At 40.8% G+C, this 23980-nt stretch overlaps 2 protein-coding genes and 2 long non-coding RNA genes across 5 annotated transcripts in view; 3 read left to right on the top strand and 1 right to left on the bottom strand.

Annotated features, from left to right (window-relative positions):
• Window positions 1-16756, top strand: part of tmem70 (transmembrane protein 70) — a 36104-nt gene extending 19348 nt beyond the window's left edge. For both annotated transcript variants that reach the window (XM_012856662.3, XM_021313002.2), the window contains one exon: window positions 16089-16756. In XM_012856662.3, the coding sequence (XP_012712116.1) occupies window positions 16089-16525 (437 nt within the window). In that variant the 3' untranslated portion in view covers window positions 16526-16756. The remainder of the gene's footprint in view (window positions 1-16088) is intronic.
• Window positions 1-23980, bottom strand: part of LOC105920987 (contactin-associated protein-like 2) — a 208744-nt gene that overhangs the window by 2841 nt on the left and 181923 nt on the right. The window lies entirely within an intron of this gene.
• Window positions 898-1338, top strand: LOC118562002. Its single transcript, XR_004930427.1, has 3 exons — window positions 898-927; window positions 1050-1186; window positions 1286-1338. It is a non-coding gene; the product is annotated as an uncharacterized LOC118562002 (long non-coding RNA).
• LOC118562003 lies at window positions 9004-11756 on the top strand. The gene is made up of 2 exons (XR_004930428.1): window positions 9004-9530; window positions 10949-11756. It is a non-coding gene; the product is annotated as an uncharacterized LOC118562003 (long non-coding RNA).

Genomic DNA, 23980 nt, shown 5'->3' with positions numbered 1-23980 from the left:
GGAATTAATATAACTCTGGTGTTGTACCAGCTCATATAGGAGTAATAGGAAACGAGTTAGCAGATAAAAGTGCTAAGCAAGCAGCTAGACATTCTAATATAGATGTTGAAGTGCACTACAGCAAAGAAGAAATTAAAAGTATGGTCAAAAACATAGTTAAGGGTAAATGGCAAACATTATGGGACGGTGGGCAGACTGGAAGACAGTTCTATAACATTCAGAATAAAGTGGGAAAGAGCAGAAATACAAACAGAAGCAAGGAGGAGGAGGATGTATTTTCTAGAATGAGGTATGGACACACACGTCTAAATAAAACTTTGTTAATAATGAAGAAGCATGCTGATGGCAACTGAATTCTGTGGTAGTCCAGAGACTATAGAGCATGTTATTGTACACTGTAATAAATATCAGGAAGAAAGACAAAGACTAGTCTTACAATTACAAGGAGAACAGATGAGGCTAAACTTAGAAGAAATTCTGCAAAAAAAACACAGGGGAAATGAGTGTAAACTACGTAATTGGCTTCCTGAGGAATACAGGACTAATAAAAATAATTTAGTATGATCTTTTTGTTTGTTTTGTTTTGATTGGTTTGTTTCGTTATGTTTGTTTGTGTGTTTGTTTTATTTGTTTGCAACCTATTAGGGAGGGTTAGACTCCAGTACCACACCCCAGTCCAGTTGGTGGCGGTAATGCACCATTAAAGTTAGTTGCCAACCGCCATACAAACCGAAAGAAGAAGAAGAAGAAGTGGACCGTCTCGTCAGCTAATAGTGCCGATATGAATTAGCGGTTCACTTAACTGCAGAATTCGGTAAACTCCAGGTTGCTGTCCATAGAGGACAAGTTGGCGGCTCTGCAGTCGAACAACTGTGCGGGAGAGACTAACTCCAAGAAGAGAAGACGGGTGCAGAATCCCAAGCTTAGGTAAGAATATGTTCGGTGACTGCTAGCTAAGCTAAAAGTAGCCTAGCCTACAACCAAATCTAAGATTAGCCTAGTAGCCTTGCAAAAGAACAAGCTTTATTAAAGTGTATTTTCATTTACAGGAAGCAGTATGCCGTCTTCACAACTCGGAGACAAATTGCAGGCGCTATGAACCGGAGCGAGGCGGTGACCTCCTATTTGCTCGGAGCCATGTCTGCAATTCCAGATTGACACGATGTTGATAAAGACGACATTATCTGTAAGTGACTTGTTTTTACTGCTTCTCCTTCCTTGTTTAATGTTATTGTGACTTGCGTTTGATTTTTATTCATACCACTTTCATTTAATTGTTTTCCAGCCTGGCGAAGAAGATGGCGTTGTTGGCATGGTCTCTGGATGGATTGGACGGCCGCCGCCATTTCGTAGGCCGGTGTTGTGCGCAATTCTGTTTCCCCCGTGTCGGGAGCGCACTTTGCAGCCGTTTCCCCGGCGCTTCTAGTTGATTTCTCGGTAAAACAAATCCTATAATCATGTCAAGGTTGTAACATTCAGTTTAATCGGCAGCTGTTTACAAAATTGTAAAATAAAAATAAATAAACGGTCTTTCAGACATCTCCCGAAAACTTTGGGAAATAAAAAGCAAATGTTTCTAAATTCTCAAAAATTATGTGTGATGGGATGTAGTATACTAGAAATTTCCTTAATCCAGTAAACTGTCATATTTTATATTACAAAGGGATGTACTGGGAAGTCTACACTCTTGTGTTTTCAGGAAGTCTTAGGCTGTTTCTCAATTCACGAGAACGCGCTCGCATTCTCGTGAATTGAGAAACAGCCATAATGTTTGTGTCCTGCTATCAGCCATCCCATCCTCCTCTTTCAGCAATGTAAAATCATAAATACACAGTAGGTGCTGGAATAGTGTTTTATGGCTTACTTTTATTTGTCAGGTTAAAGTGACAAAAGTTGGAAAAAGACCGTTTATCTTGCCATTTATAACACAATACAGCGTAAGAAGACATAGTTTGTTTATTTTTATTCTACAATTTTGTAAACAACTGCCGATTAAACTGACTGTTACAACCATGACATGATTATATGAGTTGTTTTACCGAGAAATCAATTAGAAGCGCCGGGAAAACGGCTGCAAAGCGCATTCCCGACACAGGGGAAACAGATTTTCACGGGGGAACAGAATTGCGCACAACACCGGATTTCTCTGAACTCTGTGTGAAGCTGCAGTCCCGGTTAGAGGCGACGCCGAAGTACAGAGCCACGCACAGTAGGCGTCTGCACATCGGACCTGCCTCAGAAAGAACGCCGCCAGCAGTTACCTACAACCCCGAGGAGGCAAACGGACAGTTCACGGGGTTGTAATTTTTGGATCCTCGCGTTGTATATAGGTGTTTGTTTTAATAAAGCTCTTTCTTTGCATAAACATCTTCCTGGCAAATGTTCATTTCCTGTATAAATTCATTCATGTCCTTGATGGTAGCCTAATAATAGTGTAGTAGCCTACATAGGATAACATGAATATACAGCATAATATGAATGAATATATATATATATATATATATATATATATATATATATATATATATATATATATATATATATATATATATATATATATATATATATGTGTGTGTGTGTGTAAATAAGTTATTGGGGATCTGCCAACCAATCAGGAGTGATTTTACTTGTTTGAAAGAAGTGGTTCCATCCAATACTCAGTAAGAACGTTCAAGCCTGGCCTGGCCACGTGTGGTTTTGCTGCCAATCAGGAGCGATTTTACTTATTTAAAAATAGTGGTTTCAGCCAATACTGAGTAGGTTATTCAAGCCAGACCTGGCCAGCCGCGCGGGTTCGCTGCATTCATATGCTAATTAGGGCCATTAGTACAGCTGATCGCTCTCCACATACGTCAGAGTCCAGTTCCGACAATTTGTGGCACTGAAAACGGCAACAAGCGCGGGTTGCAAATTGTCGTTAACTGCCGAAAATGAGGGAGGTCTGCGGTAGTTTATGGGGACGAAAATCTCACTTTTCATGCAGTGAGAGAAAATGAAAATAAAGTCAAAATGGATTAATTGAGAGGCAGCAATGCTTTATCAATCCACAGTTGATTAGGAATCTCATTGACATCAACATTAACCATCACAATAAACATGTCAGCACTTTGAGGTAACATCAGTGAAAGAACATTGGCTAAATAGCTCTGAGGTAGCAAAGCTGGTGTGCCGAGACAGACCTGAAACCATAATGGGAAACGCTTCAAACACCTCTCTCTCTCTCTCTCTCAAGTAATTCAATTACTAGAATCTTTCTCAAAAGTCTTAGATTACTTTATAAATTGGTCTAAATCTACAGTACTGCCAGTTAACTGCTCCTTACAGAACCCTTTGGATTTACTACTGCAATCAGGGAGTATTAAATATTTGGGTACTACTGTCTCATCTATATTGGCAGATTTACCAAAACCTACGGAAGCGCAATGCTGCCTGGGATACCATTTGGAAGGTTACACAGTCAAGATATATAACAGCAATAGTTTGGGTTCTATAAGAGGAAAAAATTGGTTTTCACTTTTAAAGTCACCATGTTATACATTTGTAAATGTCACCGTTCCAAACTAAATATTTAATCACACAGCTAAATGTTTAGATTGCAAACTATATATTAAGATGCAAACAGGGTTCGTACGGGTGCTGGAAATCCCTGAAAATGCTTGCATTTTGATGTTGTGTTTTTTTTTGTTTTGTTTTGTTTTTTTCCCCAGTGTCCTGTCTAGCAATGTGGCAATAAGAATTGATGTCTTAATGCCAAATAGAGCTCGACAGATTTTGCTTTCACAGGTGGAGCAAACAGCTTTCGCCATAATGCTCCGCTTGATTTGTGCATGTAAATAGCTTTATTGTGATTCCTGCAGGGAGAATTTCAAATTATATGGACACTACAATGGGAAAGTGGGAGAGTAAAGGAAGAAGAAGAGAAAAAAAAGAAAGAGAAGAGGTGAAAGAAAGAAGAGATAAATGGAAGAGAATGATAAAACGTCCTCTGTCTGCTCCATCACCTGGAAAGAGACGCAAAAAGAACAGCACAACCAACGGACATAAAGCAACAGATACAATCGAGTAACACCTTGATACCATTGCTAAATCATATGTATTATTATTTAAGCTGGCATGTGTAATGTTATCCTTAAAAAAGAAAGTGAAAGAACATAAATAAATAAATTATAGGCTTTCTGTATATAAGTGAAGATTTAATACCTGGGACCCAGCACCTGTGGGAGTTTGTGAGAGAGCACTAGTTTAGGTGAAAATTATACAGAAGGAAATAGCTCGATAGTGGTTGTGGCCCGCCTTCCCCGAGCACAGAGGCAGGGGTCAGGGGACCCATAACCCCGGACTCCCAAAGGGGCCCCCAAAGCAGTGCGCCCCGCCCGCCCCCCGGGGGGCCAGGCCCCGCGAAGTCGCCCCCGGGAATGGGCCGGCGCCCACCCGGGAACCCGCCCCAAACCCGGGGACCGTCAATGCGCCAGAGGGCCAAGTCGCCCGCCAGTGCAGCGGAGGAGGGCAGGACGTGGGGGGATGGGCTCCGCACCTAGCGGAGACTTGAGATGTTCTTGGGAGAGGGAGCGGACCACACCCATACCTGGGTGGAAAAAAAAAGGAAAACTCATTCACACCATCCCTCCCTTGCGCCCCACTCACCACACACAGATTAAAAAAGAAAAAAAAAAAAGTCGCTCACACACACATTCCCACATAACACACATCCAACACTGACCAGAGGGGGGGGTCACCCCAAATCGACTATACGACTGCTTGTGCCCGGCCCCGCCCCCAGACCAGACGCCCCCCGGACCGGGCCCCCCAAAGAGGGCGGGCCAACATGACCCGTACGAGCCACCCAGCCAGAGCCCCCCTCCCCTCCTAAATACCTAATAAACCCCCTCCCTCCCCCACCTTACCCTAACCACCCCTGCCCCCCGCCCCTCCTGGGGGGAGCGGAGGCGTCAGCCCCAGACCTGGCAAGCTGCTGACTACCTGTTGCAGCCCACCGCCAAGACCCCGGACACAGTGGCCCGCACCTCCTCCAGGCCCCAGACTCCTTGCCGCCATCGGAGAACGGGGGTGTGCAGAAGACCCCGATCCTCCCTACGCCCGCTCAGATGTTGTGTTGTTGCATGTTGTTCTCAAGTACGTTTAAAAACTGGGAGCGCCGAAGGGGGTGCACGGCACAGCCCGCCCCCCCTCCGGAAGGAAGCTGGTGCCAGCGCCCCCCCTCCAAGCAACTACCCAGAACCCTCAATGTCTAAATGCGAGAGGGGGTGAAGGGAGCCGTCCGAAGAGGGGCTCACACAACATAAGCACCCCCACCAGACGTCTTCCCCCACCCCCCTATATCATGGCCTACATGAATGTGCGTTGTGAAAATGTTTGACGTGAAAGTGTCTAAAATGCATGATAAAATTGGGGAGAGGGACGTCACCAGAAAGTGGCAACCTCCAGTAACGACCCCTCCCCAAGGACCTACATGTGTGGCGGCGTGATGGAGCTGGCAGAGGGAGGAGTCCGGGGATGGGGAGCAAAGGACTGGGGAGCCAACCCAGGGAGCCAGCTCCCCTACTGACTCCAATAGGCACCCCCGCTCCCCGAAAGCCCCACCCGGAGAAAGGGGCCCCTCCAGCGGCACCACCATAGCCCGGGGGCCGGGGAGAGGCCGCAGGGCCCGCCAGCCAACCACCCACCAGGACCAACACCTCCACCTCCCCCAGCCCACCCACCAAGCCTACTGGCTTTAACCCCCCCCCCCCCCAAAAAAAAATAGTAATAGTAATAATAATAATTATTTATATATATATATATATATATATATATATATATATATATTACGGCTGTCAAAATAACGCGTTAATTTCGATTAATTAATAAAAAAAAAAATAACGCAGATTAATCGGTGAGGCGCGCCTCCCCTGGGGGGGCGCCAAAGAGTCACAGGGGAGGCGCGAGAAGACAGAGAAGAAGACAGCGCTGCCGCTCAACAGTGTAGCGATATTCGTGCCTTCTGTTTTAGCGCGAAAGAACCAATCCAAGCGCGCAGTGAAACAACTCTCAACGCTCAGAACTGGTCTGGCACGGTCTGAAAAACTCTTCTCAACCCACTGTCCTCGCGGTGAGCTCCATCTCTGCTCGCGCGCACCTGCTCATTCCAACACCAGCTGTGCGCTCTCTCGGCTGTTAAAGCCAATCACAGACAGTTTTTTTTTCATCCAAACAGAGTATGGCTTGCAAATACTGCATTCAGATGAATTAAATCAAAATGCTGCAGCCTTTGGCAGAAATTAGTAAACATCACCGAGGGATTGAAGAAAAACAAATAAAAAGTGTAATATTTTAGCCTAAAATATTTAGGCTAAAGTATTTAGACTAAAATATTAGAGTTAGTAAGTGAAGTGTGAAAAAAGAGACGAAATGTTTTTGTCTCTTTTCTTTCCAGCTTCTGGGAGGTGATGGAAAAGTTGATTCTGATCATAATCATCATGATTGTCATCATTATTTAAAGAGCACTTTAACACGAGGTAAAACAAAGTGCCAAACATCAGAAATACATCAGATAAGAGATAACAACTAATAAAATAGCAATAGGTCTAAATTGTGTATAATTAGCCTAAAAAGTAGATTGGATTATGGAATATGTTGACGTTTGTTAAATTCAGGTTATCTTTTTTATTATTATTTCAGTTAATGTCTCCTGTTGACGTGAGTTCAGTTTGACATTGGCATCTGTTTGGTTCAGTTTGTCTGCTGTTGAAAACAATTGTTTATGAATTTGCTCTAATGACTCAATTTTAAAACTAAGCCCTCTGTCCGTGATGTTTCAGTAAAAGTAGCCTGTAAGATGGAAATATTTGGATGGATATCTTATGAATAGGCCCGGACTGGAAGGCAGAAGGCGAGCACAGTGGCAGACGCAAACAGAGCAAACAACGAGTTCTCAACGTATTTTTCTTCTTTAGATAATGTATCACAAGATCGTTTTAAGAGTAAGTTGATGGTATCAGATTGCCAGATATCATCCAGATACCGGCCCGGTGGCCAAATGCATTATCAGTATTCAACGGATAATGCATTAGATACAGCCGATACTTTAATGTATCTAATGCTGATTATTCATTGAATCATTTGAATTTAAATATTTAAAATACTTTCACAGCAAAAATGATATGCGATTAATTTAGATTAATTAATTACATGTTATGTAATCAATTAGTTAAATTTTTTAAATCGATTGACAGCCCTAAAATAAATATATATATATAAATAAATAAGATGCGGGACCCTGGCCAGCCTGCCCGCACGAGCCATCCCAAACCCCACCCCCCAGGCGAAACCCGCACCGGGAGACTACACGGACCAGGACCGGGACAGGGGGCCGGACACAAGCCCACCAGAACGTCCACCCCCCCACCCGTAGACTTAACCCCTCCCCAACACTAACATTCAAACATCTCACCATACATTCGACAGTAGACATCCAGGCTCGGTAAGTCACTACTCCCCCTCCCTCCCCTCCCCCCACTAGCAGAGTGCCAACCCATAGAAAGGGAAGAGCATCTGCCCTGAGATGTTAATGACCATGCCCCCCTACCAGCTCAATAGGCCCCGAGGCCCCCCAGTGCACCAGAGGCCCCGTGCAGGGGCAGACACCCGGGTGCACGCCGGCCCAGACCCCAAGCGGCACACCCCCTGGAACCGGAACCCCCGAGGCCCCGCCGGGGCCCCCGCCCGAGGGCGGCGCGCCCCAGGGACTCCAGGCCCCCAGACCCACCCAGGACCCACCCAGCGACAGCACAGCTACCAGGTCAGTAACCCACGTCCGTCACCGCGTAGCTCCCCAAGAGCGACGCAAGCGGCGCTGTAGGCCACCCGTAGGCCTCCCAAGCTCCTCCCAGATGGGGGCAACAGACCCTGGAGTCAGACCCACCAAGCGCCCCACTCCGAGTGCCCCCAGAGTCCCAGGAACCCCTCCACCCAGCCACTGCGCCCTGCAGGAAGCAACCCACCGCCCCCCATTCCACTAAGTGATGGTGCTAATCAAAGGAGCCCAAAGAGATCGATCAGATGTGGAAGCAGATGCTGTCTCAAGATTAATATGATCCAACAAAAGATCTCTATACTAATTGATACTGAGATTCTCCTTACTTTTCCAATTCATGAGGATAGTTTTCTTTGCGATACATAGTGCAGTAAAAACCATGTAAACTATTTTATTCCCCAGAGGGCTTTCCTCAAAATTACCAAGCGATCAAACTGATGGGGAAGGTGAAATTTTACAGCTGAAGCACTTTGATAAGTCCTTACATATCTGTGTCCAGAATCTCTGGACTGGTGTGCATAACCATAACGCATGAATATAATTATCAGGATGATTGCCTATGCAGTGTGGACAGATATTAGATTGTGCCAAATCCATCTTGAATAATATTTGTCCTGTGTAGTGTACTCTGTGAAGGATTTTGTATTGTATTAGTTTTAAGTTGGTGTTTCTAGTCAATTTGAAAGTTCTTAGACATATCTGAGCCCAGAAGTTTTGTTCAAAGCTAACTGATAAATCCTCTTCCCATTTCATAATAGGAAGAGATACTGAATCATCTATTTTAGTCAGTTTCCTGTATGATTTAGACAATAGTTTGGCGGAGTTTAAATCTAGGAACTCTAATATATTACTTGGAATTTGTAAACCACCTTTAATATGCTTAAATTTTTTTAATTATAGATTTAAGTTGTTCATATTCCAAAAATTTATTTTTAACTAATGCCATATTGCATATTTAGTTTGGAAAAATTGATGAACTCGTTTCCATCAAGTAAATGTTCCAGATATTCAATACCTTTATTCTTCCAGTATGTAAAGTTTATCATATTATTATTTTGTAGGATGTCAGGGTTGTTCCAGATGGGTGTACGACTGCATGGGATAAGTGATGACTTTGTAATTTTAAGAAACTCCCACCATGCTGTCAGAGTAGAGCTGATATTGATATTTTTAAAGCATCTATGCCGTTTTTATATTTGAGCTAATAAACGGCAAATCTGAAATCGTGATATTATTGCATATTTTCTGTTCTATATCTATCAAGGGCTCGTCTAAAGAATTCTGCTTTATCCATTTAGTGATATATTGTAGTCTATTTGCCGTTGTGTTTTCAAGGTTTGAAAAGTGCTTATATTTTGGATGAAATGCTTGAAAATGCTTGAAATTGTAACTATTTCTTTCGCAACAAATACCTATCTAACTGAATCGTGTGTTTATTAAATGGAGAAATAAAATGTTGGAGAGCCTGAAAATGAAACCTGCTCGCTTATGTGTGACTGCGATCTGCCAGTCTATTTCCATGTGTGACTCTGCCCCCATGAAACCACCACTGCACCATGCCGGGAGGTTGTCGTTTCAATTAACGTTGGCTGGAAGATGATAAATACAAATTATGGATTAAACGGGGAAACCCCACGAGTTGCCTCTTGTAAAGTCTGCAAAAAAGACGTGCAGCTTTTCACAATGGGCGAGTCTGCGCTCTCGAGTCACATGAAGGGTAAGTCATAGACTTTTTAAGTAAGCCAACTGAAGTAGCCTAGTACACGTTAACGTTAGCGCCTATTTGTTTACGCTAGTAACTGCTAGCTAGGAATTCACAGGCTAAGTTACTGAGTGACTGAGAGTATGGTGTGATAATGTAATGTTAGTATTGCATGCAGTGTTTCCCGCAGGAATTTTCTTAGGCGAGGCGGTGAGTTGGGGGAGGGGAGGGGGGGGCAAGATTTGCGCGGACCGACTGGCGGTGCGGAGGGGGGGGAGATGACGACAAGCGAGGGGGGGGGGGGGGGTATCCATGTTTTTTCCCCCTGCCATTCACTATATGCACACGCAAAAGCAACAACAAAAAAACGTGTTAATGTCAAATAAACATGCACGCGTATCGAGTTAGTTTTTTTTTTTTTTTTTTGGAATGTTGGCGAGGCGGTAGCATGAGTTTGGCGAGGCGGCTGCCTCGCCAAGATAGCGCTGCGGGAAACCCTGATTGCATGTCCGTTATGACACATTAATTTGTGGAATATGCAGTGAACATAGCCAAAGTTACAGCACTGCAAATTTAACGTTAACTACCCGCAAATTAAAACCTACAAACGTTAGCCCAGTGCATAACAACAATCGTTGATTGCTGAACAGAAATCCTGTCAGATGGAGTGTCATATAGTCTACTGTAAGGTTGAAGATGACCTTATGCAATATTTGTACTGCTCTATAGCAGTAGATAAATGTATATACTTGCCAATGAAATACAATTTTGTTTCAATTAATATAGGCTATTTATCTAGCAGGTGCCTGTGCACTGTCTTCTGGGTTAAAATGGAATTACAGTTTGTCTCAGGTTTTGTTCAAACCTTGTCTATTTAAAGAATGTATCCCAAAACCAAGGCCTGTAAAATATTTCTGTTCAAATCCTATGTCTTCATAGTTTCAGCCCTTAAAATGACTAATTTTACAGCCTGAAAATAACTTCATCTGGAAAGCAATATTTAATTAAAAGTATTAATCATAGGCAGCCCAAACTTTGTAGGGTGAAAGACAAACATGTCAATATGACCTAACCATTTCAAGTTTATACAGCATCCCCTAGATTTGGAAAAAAAAGTGACATTAAGGGTAGCATAAACTGAGTAAAATCTATGAGGGTGCAGCAACTGTTTTCCTGGATTTTGTCTGATTCGACTGCTGCATGTCATTTGGTTCATCCTCCCACTCAGTGTTATTCTCCATAGCTGTCTGTATGTTATGTTATGAACCATGAAGAGATTAAACATTTTGAAGGTCACAATTTAGGATTTATATAGCAACATAGTTAACTGACAACTATCATTTTTTAGCATCTTACTGACAATTGTATTGAGAATAAACATAATTAATACAAAAAATCAATAAGAATTCCCTTCTGTTTTTGTTGTTACTCAGGAAAAAAGCATCAAGACCTGATGTGAAGTCATCTGAATTCAGTTCCAGTAGTAGCAGATTTTTTTGGGACAGAAAAGCACAGCTACAATCAGTAGTGACGGTGCAGTGAAAGTAGCCGTGGAGTAGCGCCTCTACCATCCACATCCACTCCTCCAGTCCAGTCTTCTAATCCACATCAGGCAACCAGCAAGACCACAAACACCATAACATCATTTGCCAGCTCTAATCCAACACTTCAAGCAGAAATATGCTGGGCAACAAAATTTGTAACCAGCCATTATTCCTACAAATCATGTGAGAATGCAGCAGACATTTTCAGAACCATGTTTCCAGATAGTGAAATTGCAAAGAAGTTTACTTGTGGGGAGAGAAAAGCAGCATACCTCACCACATTTGGGATTGCACTGCATTTCTCTTCCCTAATGAAGGCCAAAGCCAAAAAAGAGTCTGAATATGTACTTCTGTTTGATGAAAGTTTAAATAGGAAAATTAAGAAAAGCCAGCTGGACATGCACATACGATTTTGGAAAGATAACCAAGTAAACTCAAGGTACCTAACATCATTTTTCATGGGTCATCACACTGCAGAACAAATGCATGAGAAGGTTGAAAAGGTGTGTTCAGATATAGGCTTCCAGAACCTGATTCAGCTGTCGATGGATAGCCCAAATGTTACATTTACAACTCAAATTGTTTGGATTTGCACAATATTGTCAAAAAAGGTCAATGAGCTGAATCTGACTGACTGTCTACCTCAAAGACGACTGTTTGCATTTTTATATTTTCAATAAATTGAAAGTGAAGTGAACCTGTTGAGTGATTTTGTTCGAGGTAACTGTTTTTACATTGTCTCAGGCAGGTTAGATATCAAGCAACGTCTATTTAAACTCTGATACATTTTGAAAAATTAAAACTTGTGTTTTGCTCAAATATCTGATCCTTCACAATTTTGGTTGTTTATAGCATCTCTTTTAATGTGATAAAAACACTAAATAATAATTTTGACTATGTATTGGTATGTAATTTACGGTGTTGTAAGGTGCTGGAAAAAGTTTTAAAATGGATCTTGAAAGTGCTTGAAAAGTGCTTGATTTTGACTTTGGAAAAGGTGTACGAACCCTGTGCAAACCAAGCATTTAGTTTCAAATTAAATATTGAACTCTAAATTAAAAGTTTAGTTTACAAACTAGACGTTTACTTTGGAGCTAAATATTAAGTTTATTTAAATATTAAACTTGGAACTGGGACTTATTTATAGATTTATGAATAACAAAAATATGAATAATGAACCCTGCCTTTTACGTCATATGACAGGCTAAACATTTTGCTGTAAATCTTTCATTGTATAACTTTACAAACGGAACCCAAAAACCTACCAGCAGGGATGAAAAATATTCAGATAATAATTGACAGACAGAACAAAGCTAAAAGACGGCTGTCTTAATGTGAAAGCATATGTTTTATCAAGACCGACACAAACGTAAACACTGTAAACATCTCTTAGCTCACCTGTGTTTGCTGTCCTCTTGACGTCTCCACAGAGATTTTAATGGAACTTCATAGCCCAGCCACTTTTCTTTACGCGGTCGATGATTAAAACACTTCTGCTCCACGTAAACCTTTCTTTTAGACCTATTATCATGACAGCCTCTAACCGGACAAACGATCCCGGCTGTAATTCCCCCTCAAGTCGAAATCACGAAACCAAGTGGTTCTTAAAGTTACGGGCTTTAATCACACAAGGAGCATGATAGTGTGCCTTGAGAACTGTTTGATATACAGACGGAAAGCAAATAAACACAAATTATTTCAGTGTAAAGACATCAAAGAAACAACGCGACCATACATACATGACGCAACAGAAATTTGTCACGTTACATCTTTACGGTCAAACAAAGATAACAGTAACAAACATAAATGTACCTCATTGGCCGCTTTCTCTTGAGAGAAAATTAAATCTTCTGTCCTTCAATGCACTTTGCACTTTATCCAGTCTTCTTCAATTATTATTGCACAGTCTAAGCCACAGGAATCAACGAGGTGTCTGCCTGCTAGCTTGGTCCAGAATGTTCTTAATAAACAGGTAGCAACACTCAAAAAGTGAATACCCCTAACCCACGCGGCAGCAAACTTTGGTTCCCCCCCTTAATTAAGACATGTTCTCCCATATCAAAACAAACAATATACATAAAAGACACGAAATTAAGACTTTAATATTAAACTATTTTTACTAGAAATGTATGTATTTATGAACTCTATATTTTTAACCTAATATTTATTAATCTTTTATTTATCCATTCTGACTTCGATGGCAGCTACACCGGCCTTCCATGAAATCATAACGAGTAATTTCGTACAAAGTAGCTGCATGAGTCGCTGTCCAGCTAACGCGCCAGTGACAGGAAGTGACGCATCAGAAGTCTCGCGCGGAAAACCTTCACTCACTGTCTCCGTATTTCCGTTGAAAATAAGGTGGATACTAGCGAGCATAAAGTAAAACTTGATCCATTCCCGTAAGTTTGCCATTTTAGTTCCCGAGTAGATGACGCACATGCTTCTTCTTCGTCTTAAATGAGTCGGACTAAAAGCATACTAGCACCACCATCTGGATAAGTTATCACGTTTTTACAAGATAATTATCACGTTTATACAAGATAAGTATCAAAAAAATTATTTTTCTCCAGTGGCAGCATTATGCTTCCTTAAAAACGTAACCACATCCCTCTTAAAAAAAGATAAAGGAGGATCTTGACAGATGGAAATCGCTACCATTTTCACTTATTGGTAGGGTTGCTTTAATTAAAATGATGGTTTTACCTAGAATTAATTACTTATTCTCAATGATCCCCAATAAACCATCATTCAACTGGTTTAAATATCTGGACTCCTCCATCTCTAAATTTCTTTGGGAAGATAAACCCCTCTGTATCAGCTTAAATATACTGCAGAAGTCTAAAGATAGAAGCAGACTAGATCTGCCTTACTTCCTTCACTACTTCTTAGCAAATAGGCTACAATCACTGAGCTATACTATACACTGGAGTGCTAATCGCCCGCTGTTAGAACGAGTCGCTTTGAAGCCACCAGCCGCCATATTGGTACTCCCTATTTTCCCCAGTAACTAGGGAATATGTGCGCTACAGCATCAAATAAGGAGAATTTTCTCATGTTTAGGGGGGTCTTAAAACTTTTAAAATGTCAAATGCCATATACTTTTATTTTTTGTTCTAAAACTATCAAGTACTGAGAAAGTCATGTGCTGAAATATTTAGCATTTTATTCATTTAAATATATATTTATAACATTTATAAATATATAAATAACAATATACAAAAACATATATTTATATATATGTATACAAATATACATATACACATACTTATATACATATATATTTAATATGAATAACATGTAAAATATTTTAGCACATCATTTCCTAGTAGTTGATAGTGTTTGTACATCCACTGACTGTAGAATTATCTATGAAACGTTTTCACAGAACCAGAAAACTGCTTGTTGTTGCAACCAAATCATATGGGATTCTGTGAGAGTAGGGAGTAGCAAGATGGCGGCCTGTGACTTCAGTTTTTCGGCAAAATCAGCACTCCAGTGTATTATATAGCTCAGTGGCTACAATGCATCTCAAAATGGATAAAACATAATCCCTTAGATGAGCCCTGGCTAGAGACAGAACTGAAAATATGTAATAATATCAAGATTTCATATTTGCTGTTTTTTAGCTCAAATATAAAACGACATAAAATTATCTACGACATAAAATTATCTACATCAGCTCGTCTCTGGCAGCCTTCTGGGGGGGGGGGGGCACTCCCAGTTTTAAGCACACTTGAGAATAACATGCAGCATCATGACATTAGAGCAGGTGGAGGCAGGCTTGGGGTCTTTCTCACATCTCTGTTCTCCGATTGCCGCCCGGAGTCTGGGGCCTGGAGGACGAGTGGGCCATCTGGTCCAGGGTCTTGGCTGGTGGTAGTCTTTGGGTCCTGGTGATTGGCCCGGACTGGGGTTGGCACTTCTGCTCTCCCCCGGATTACGGGGGGGCACTTCAGGGTATTTGTGTGTGTGTGTGTGTGTGTGTGTGTGTGGGGGGGGGGGGGGGTCTCTGGTTGATTGACCCGTTCGGTTCACGTTGGTCCCATCTCCGGATGGGTGGGTCGTCTGGTCTGGGCCAGGATGGGGGGGTCAGGAAGCATGAACCAATTAGGTCGGTTGTGGTGGTGCACCACCAACCCGAATCTTGATTTTAGGGTTCAACTACCGGGTCCGGGGGCTGGATCTGGGAATAAAGGATATGCGTGGTAAGTGCGAGTGTGTTTACTTTACTTTTTTGTAGGAGTGTTTGCATGTGGGGGCACTAGGGCGTGAACGAGTGAATGTGACTGTGTAGTTTTCTGTTTATTTGTGAGGTTGAGTTTGTACTGCCCCTCCCCAAGGATATCCCATGTCTCCACTAAGTGTGGAGCTCATCCCCCTGTATGTAAGGATTCTCATGGATAAACCTTACATACACAAGCACACTCTCACAAACACTTACAGATGTTTGGAACCAGGTACTTACAGACTCACTTCTATACAGAAAACCCCCATTATTATCTTCAGCTGTCACTTTGTACATGTTGTATTAATTAATGTTGTATATTCTTGTATGTTATTGTATTATATTCTTGTATATTATTGTATATTCTTCAGTGATTCTTCAATCAAGGCATTACTTGATTGTATCTGTAATACTTTATCGGCTGGTTGTGCTGTTCTTTTTACATCACTCTTTGCAGATGACGAAGTAGACGTGGATGTATCATTCCCTCCCTTTTCTCTCCTCTTTCTCTTTGACCTTTTCTCCTTTCTTTCTCTTCTACCTTCTTGTTTCAGTGTCCATATAACATGAAATGTTCCCTGCATAAATTATAATAAAGCTTCTTGCATGTATAAATCAAGCAGAGCACCATGGCGAATGCGGTAAGGCTCTGCTTGTAAAAGTAAAAGCTGTTGGGCTCTTTTTGGCATTAAGATAACAATTCTTATTGCCAGACAGGACACTATTAAAAAAAGAATTCATGTAATTACTAAAGGATTTGTTGTGACATTTTACTCTGTTCTCTAAATCTTGTTTGGACAGGGGTGAAGATGTTTTCCTACAGTACCAGCGGCGCAAGCCTCATTCTCATGCCTCAAATCCTCCTTAAGACTGGGCTTGGAGTCAGTAGCATCGCCGTGCAGATTGCTTTCACTGGCATTGTGGGCTTCTTCACCTTCCTCACTCCGATCCTCCTCCATCTCATAACAAAAGGCTATGTGATCCGTCTGTACCACAATCCAGACAGAGACACATACACTGCCATCACCTACAGTGTCTTCTTGACTGAAAAACGGTACGCGTTTCATCAGAGCCAGGTCAAGATCCCAGCTGTCACCAAAATGTTCACCACCTTCTATGCTGGCCACGAAGGGCTCCTGGTGAATCCAGATCTCTTCTTGATTCCACATGACTACAACCATCTAATGGGCTATGATAAGCCCTTTACCTTTAAAAAAGAGAATATGGATCAAGGCTGAATGTTAGATTTAGTCAAGTCACTAAGTACATACAGTCATAATCAGCTTACCTTTTCGTCCCTAGGAGTTTGACTCCATCCTAGATATATTTAACAAATAATTTCTTCTTGTAATCTGGAGAGATATGTCACACATATTCTTTTTCATAACAATGTTAACGTGTCAGTGATCTGTGTGTGCTTGATGGTTTCATATGTTGATTAATAAAAACACCATGTCATTACAGCCTTATATTTGTGTGTTTGGAAATTTTGTCCAACTGACATTTAAAAGGTTTGACACATCAGCCTTGTGGTCAGGAAAATGTCTGAGTTCTACCTTGAAAGTACAACTGCAATACAATAACTAGAATCGTTCAACTTCTGAAGAAGTTGAAGAAGGCGCCCGCCTGGTGGTGCGCATAACCGTCAAAGGCAAAGCTTTCTTAGTTCCTTGGTCGTAGGCTCTCATCGCTTGGGGATTTTAAATCAAATCTTCTGAATGAAAATGATTTGTCTTCATCAAAACCTGCCGATCGGGAAAACTTTGTGTCTGCAGAGATGCAAACTGCGTATATCGATCTGAGACGCAGCTAATGAGCTAATTGGCGACAGCGAACAGTCAACGTTTGCCATTCATTTGCTATGGTAGTCCTAAACCACTACTGACGTAATACACTTTTTGGTCACAAGCGTCATTTTGGGGGCATTGTTTCCACCTCTTCTCTTAGAGCCGTTTCTAATAGAAAGAAGAAAAGGCAAAAACGGTCCAAACAAAAGGTTGTAACGTTTGTAACCTCTGCCTTACATAAACACAAGAATTAAATCTTAATAAATAAAAGTATAGACTATTATTTCAGTAACTCAATTCAGTAAGTGAAATACACTATACACAGGGGTTGGACAATGAAACTGAAACACCTCTCATTTTAGTGTGGGAGGTTTCATGGCTAAATTGGACCAGCCTGGTGGCCAATCATCATTAATTGCACATTGAACCAATAAGAGCAGAGTATGAAGGTCCAATTAGCAGGGTAAGAGCACAGTTTTGCTCAAAACATTGCAATGCACACAACATTATGGGTGACATGGGTGAGTTCAAAGAGGACAAATTGTTGGTGCACATCTTGCTGGATATGTCAAAACTTTCTTCAATTGAATAAAAACAAAACTGAAGTAATAATATTTGGACCAATAGAGGAGAGATCAAAAGTTAGCACACAGATTCAGCTTCAAATTTCCCTTGCCTTGCATCTGTGACCAAGACAGCAAGTGTTTGTGATGTATCAAGAGCCACGGTGTCCAGGGTAATATCAGCATACCACCAAGAAGGACGAACCACATCCAACAGGATCAACTGTGGACACACGAGGAAGCTGTCTGAAAGAGATGTTCGGGTGCTAACCCGGATTGTATCCAAAAAACATAAAACCACGGCTCCCCAAGTCACAGCAGAATTAAATGTGCACCTCAACTCTCCTGTTTCCACCAAAACTGTCCGTCGGGAGCTCCACAGGGTCAGTATACACAGCCGGGCATTATACACAGCATTTCTAATTCAATCTATATGCTTTATACTTTCAGCTGATAACACAGTCAATATATTCATAGTTGAACAATATTTCCCACTTCATGCATAAAGCCAATAAAAAGTGGAATGGTCCTTCAGCCTCATTAAAGGTTTAGCTTAGGTGGACAAAGGAACGTTTTAGGAGATTGTTCCTTACAGTGTTCTTATACTTTATAGGCTGACCAGTGTGATTTATTTTTTGCAGTTTTTCTGCTTTTGATTTTAGTTTGGGTATGTTTTCTGCGTTATATAAGCCTGTATACTTTAATTGCCCTTTTGTTAGGTGCAGACACCCCCAAATCTCCCTATTGTAGAGCAATAAAGGTTTGCTATTCTAATTAATTCAGAGGAGTAATGAACTATGACTACTAAGATCAACTATAACCAAGTTACGGTAGATGACACAACTTCATAGTAATGTTACTGATTTATCAGTAGAAATATATTAAAAAGACTTACGTTTTTTCCAGTGACGGCAATAACATATGATTTACCGTAGCACTTTATTTTGAAGCTGCGGGCTGGGATGACGTCATCGGTTGAAATTAAAATTCATAATATCTCCAAAACCAAAGCAGCACAAACGATAATTTTAACGGCACAAACCTGCACAAACGAAGCACTAAAAAAAGTAGCCCAGTTTGATCGAATTCGAAGCAAAATGGGGAGATGGTGAATTCTGGATGACCTTAACAAATATTCTTTAATATCTTCAAAACCAAAACAGCACAAACGCTAATTTTAATGGCACAAACCTGCACAAACGAAGCACTAACCATTCCGTCTATTTAACAGAGTTTTTTCTGTGGGTGGGGTGTCAGCTACACCCGGCTCTTTACCAGCAGCGGAGGAGAGATCGCGCTGCTGTTAGGCTTTTACATGTAGCATATAGCTCAGTGGCGTGCAGCCTAGCCACCGCATTTCTACCATAATATAAAACTGACATTAAATAAACGACTCACCGTCACCTAGTTGCAAGGAAAACACCCAATGGAACACCCTTCGTCTGGGTAAATTGGACTTGATTCAACAATATCCTTCAGTAATTTAGGAAAAACGGCAGCACAGCACAGCAAGCAATAGCAGCCACAAGACGGAGGAGTTCACCTCTGACCCGGAACTCAAAGAGTACTGCTTGTTGTCTGCTCACACAGCGCCACTTGTGGACAGTATAGGAACTGCAGGAACGAAGTACGTCTTTTTCAGTAATCATTGTTGAATGATGATAATGCATTTTTCTAGCGATGATTTCTGTCACGAGGACATAATGCAGTGTTGTGCTGGCAGCCATCCCAACTAATAAAAATAAGATTTAAGATTAAAATAGTACATTATAGTAGTAAAATAAATACAATTATTGTGGTTTAAGGACAAGTGTGGTACCTGCATTAAGGTTAATTTCAAAAGGTACTTGTCATTTTCAGACTAAAAAACATTCTAAAAAGATGTTCTAATTCAGTGAATATGACTAGATATTTAAACAGAAAATAATAATGAAATTAATTATTCTTTCAACTAGCAGTTTTTGAGTATGACTAAAATTCAAGGCAGTGAAGGAGGGTAACTGATAAGTGATGGCTGATGGTGGAGAGCTTGCAGGCCTGGCTTCGGTGGAGAAGCAGCAAACAACTGTGGCAGGAAATGTGACTTTCATTTCAATGCAATGCAATGCAAAACTGGAGAACAGTAGAAATCAGTAGAGTGAGAAAAACTGGCCCTGATGTCCTCCAGTAGCCTAAGCCTGATTGTAGGATGTCCCTGAACTCTCGTTACATTACAAAGTTTACAATAATAAGGAGAGCCAGCGAAATGCTTGAGGCAGGATTATACAGGAAAAGGAGGAGATTAAGTATAATATAAAATAAATTAATAAACAATACATAAAATACTTTAATGTTTTCTTAAAACGTCTGAATACAAACTGTCCCAAAACATGTTAAATAAATTCCTTTATCATCATTCATTTATACCAGTTGTTCAAGTTATTTAATTGTTACTTGTAAAAAAAAAAATATTATTGTAAATTAGAAATGTCCCATGCTCCTGAATGCACCATAGCTTTCTGATGCTCGCGAACGCATCACACTGGTCTGAGAACGCAGCGCGGAGTAGAGGCACGTTTCTGCTTAAGACAAAGCTTTGCCGTTTGTAAAACTCATGTTGGCTGGCACGGTTTATTGTTCTGTGTGAATGACAAGAGACCACAACAAATGAGCCTGCTAATGAGCCAACAGCCAACAGGAGAAGGTCTGCATTGAAGCAGCATGGAAAATTGGTGTTATTAAAACATGATTAAATACTTTAATGTAGCATGAAAAAATAAAATATGTGAATAAAAAATTTAAAGGCATGAGGTGAACTGTATTGATTTAAATTGAAAAATCGTTTTTTAAAGCCAAAGGGAAATGAAATATTGGGTGAAAATGTAATTCTCTAAAATTGGCACAGCTTGGATTTGAACCTAGATCTTCTGCTTCGCAGCCCGACACCTAACCCACTCGACCAAAACACCAGTGTCGTGCTCAGCCGAGCATTATTGAGAGGTCACTTGTGTTAAGAAGTGTTTTTTGCGAATTCTGTTCCAACTGTAAGTCAAAACGGCGTCAAGTACAAAAAGCCCTGATCGCAGCGTTGAGACGAACGTTTCGATATATAGTATGTGGGGGTAAACCCTACGGTTCGAGCTGTATTAACGGTGACGGAAGATTAATAAACAATAACTAGAAACGTTCAACTTCTGAAGAAGTTGAAGAAGGCGCCCGCCTGGTGGTGCGTGTAACCGTCAAAGGCAAAGCTTCCGAGTTCCTTGGTCATAGGCTTTTATCACTTGGGGATTTTAAATCAAATCTTCTGAGTGTGAAAAGGATTTGTCTTCGTCAAAACCAGCCGACAGGAGAAGGTCTGCATCCAAGCAGCATGGAAAATTGGTGTTATTAAAACATGATTAAATACTTCAATGTAGCATGAAAAAATGAAATATGTGAATAAAAATGATAAAGGCATTACAAACTACTAAAGGAAGTACAAACTCTGTGAAGCAGAAGTTGGTGAGACCTTCCTAGAGCTACTTCCGGTTAGCAACATGTTAAGCGTTAGCTGCTAACATGGTTGTGTCCAGTATCACCGGGTGATTGTACTCTGTTAGTTTGGTCCAAATCCTGTACTGGGAAGTTCCTCAAAAAGGGTGCCAATACTTAATGTCACCAAAGCTCACCAAAGGCCATGTGTCAGATCGGCCTCCTTTAGCAACTAAGCCTCCCCAAAAAAAAACAGTCGACAGGAGAAGGTCTGCATCCAAGCAGCATGGAAAATTGGTGTTATTAAAACATGATTAAATACTTCAATGTAACATGAAAAAATGAAATATGTGAATAAAAATGTTAAAGGCATTACAAACTACTAAAGGAAGTACAAACTCTGTGAAGCCGAAGTTGGTGAGACCTTCCTAGAGCTACTTCCGGTTAGCAACATGCTAAGCGTTAGCCGCTAACATGGTTGTGTCCATAGACATAATATAAGAGTAGACCCCGCATTGACTGTCGCTGCGCAGGAATTACGGGCGCCACCTTGGGGCGGTCGACTTGATACCTAATCCTGCTGATTCAAGCTGACACACTAATGATGCCTCAGCACTGTGCGGCTCATTTTTGTTTAAATCGAGGGATTATTTATGTCAGGGCTCGAGGGATAACTTTTCACAAGCAAGATGAAAAGACATTGTTTATATTTTTGATCAGAATGTAAGTTTTCTAATACTAGGAGATACAAAGTTGTTGTTAGACATTAGTGAATAAACAGCATATATATATATATATATATATATATATATATATATATATATATATATATATATATATATATATATATATATATATATATATATATATATATATAGTGAACCCTCGCTATATTGCGGTTCACCTTTCACGGTCTCGCTGCTTCACGGATTTGCATTGATGAGCCGTTCATTACAGTTCTCATCAGGTGGCGTGTCGGTTTATAAGAATCTTTTTTGAAAAAAGAGTGACAACTACCGATAAAAATGTGTTCTTCTCCCAAAAAAAAAAACTCACCTGCACCGCGGGCTTTAGAAGAAAAAAACGCTACAGAGCGGAGTCACGGATGCAGCGCCTCAGTCAAAAGAGCAGTGAAATACACACGAGTCACTATTTGTCCTACTGTACTTTGTATTTTTTTTATAATAATTTTTAATTTTCTCCCGTTCTGATCCAATGACTCGGGTCGCGGTGGGCCACATTGATCTCAGTCAATATATTCATAGTTGAACAATATTTCCCACTTCATGCATAAAGCCAATAAAAAGTGGAATGGTCCTTCAGCCTAATTAAAGGTTTAGCTTAGGTGGACAAAGGAACGTTTTAGGAGATCGTTCCTTACAGTGTTGTTATACTTTATAGGCTGACCAGTGTGATTTATTTTTTGCAGTTTTTCTGTTATTGATTTTAGTTTGGGTATGTTTTCTGCGTTATATAAGCCTGTATACTTTAATTGCCCTTTTGTTAGGTGCAGACACCCCCAAATCTCCCTATTGTAGAGCAATAAAGGTTTGCTATTCTAATTAATTCAGAGGAGTAATGAACTATGACTACTAAGATCAACTATAACCAAGTTATTGTTTGAAAATGTTATAAACATTATACTCTCGAAGAAGAATAAACCCTTCTGATTAGGAAAAATAGACTTTATGAAAACAGTTGAACATTCTAATAAATGAAATGCCTTTTTTGGCAATGTCACTTGACATTGCTATCTAAAGTAAAGTTCTTTAAATGAGACAAAATAAATCGCAATATCTATTCAGGAATAAAGTACAAAACAATATAACACACATTTTACAATAGCAGCTAAAACAACTTGCATGATAAAAGAAAAATATAAAATTAATAACTGCTTTCTTGAGAAAAGTGTTGAGACCAAAAGGTAGATCTGACCACATCTTTTTACACAAATGAGGAACATCATTAAGGACGCCAACCATCCTGCACAGAGACTGTTCCAGCCTCTCCCCTCAGTCAGGAAACTAAAAAAACAAACAAAAACATGTGTCCCAAGAGATCTTTGCCAATAAGCAGGAATATATAAATCATTTTATAAGAATGCTGTAGGGGGGGTGGGGTGGGGGGAGGCTCGGTAGATGACACAACTTCATAGTAATGTTACTGATTTATCAGTAGAAATATATTAAAAGGACTTACGTTTTTTCCAGGGACGGCAATAACATATGATTTACCGTAGCACTTTATTTTGAAGCGGCGGGCTGGGATGATGTCATCGGTTGAAATTAAAATTCATAATATCTCCGAAACCAAAGCAGCACAAACGATAATTTTAACGGCACAAACCTGCACAAACGAAGCACTAAAAAAAGTAACCCAGTTTGATCGGATTCGAAGCAAAATGGGGAGATGGTGAATTCTGGATGACCTTAACAAATATTCTTTAATATCTTCAAAACCAAAACAGCACAAACGCTAATTTTAACGGCACAAACCTGCACAAGCGAAGCACTAACCATTCCGTCTATTTAACAGAGTTTTTTCTGTGGGTGGGGTGTCAGCTTCACCCGGCTCTTTACCTGCAGCGGAGGAGAGATTGCGCTGCTGTTAGGCTTTTACATGTAGCATATAGCTCAGTGGCGTGCAGCCTAGCCACCGCATTTCTACCATAATATAAAACCGACATTAAATAAACGACTCACCGTCACGTAGTTGCAAGGAAAACACCCAATGGAACACCCTTCGTCTGGGTAAATTGGACTTGATTCAACAATATCCTTCAGTAATTTAGGAAAAACGGCAGCACAGCACAGCACAGCACAGCAAGCCACAAGATGGAGGAGTTCACCTCTGACCCGGAACTCAAAGAGTACTGCTTGTCTGCTCTGAA

The sequence above is a fragment of the Fundulus heteroclitus genome, unplaced genomic scaffold (assembly GCF_011125445.2).
Source record: "Fundulus heteroclitus isolate FHET01 unplaced genomic scaffold, MU-UCD_Fhet_4.1 scaffold_79, whole genome shotgun sequence".
Lineage (NCBI taxonomy): Eukaryota > Metazoa > Chordata > Actinopteri > Cyprinodontiformes > Fundulidae > Fundulus > Fundulus heteroclitus.
The sequence above is the reverse complement of the archived record's forward strand: the minus strand, read 5'-3'. Positions and strand labels throughout refer to the sequence as shown.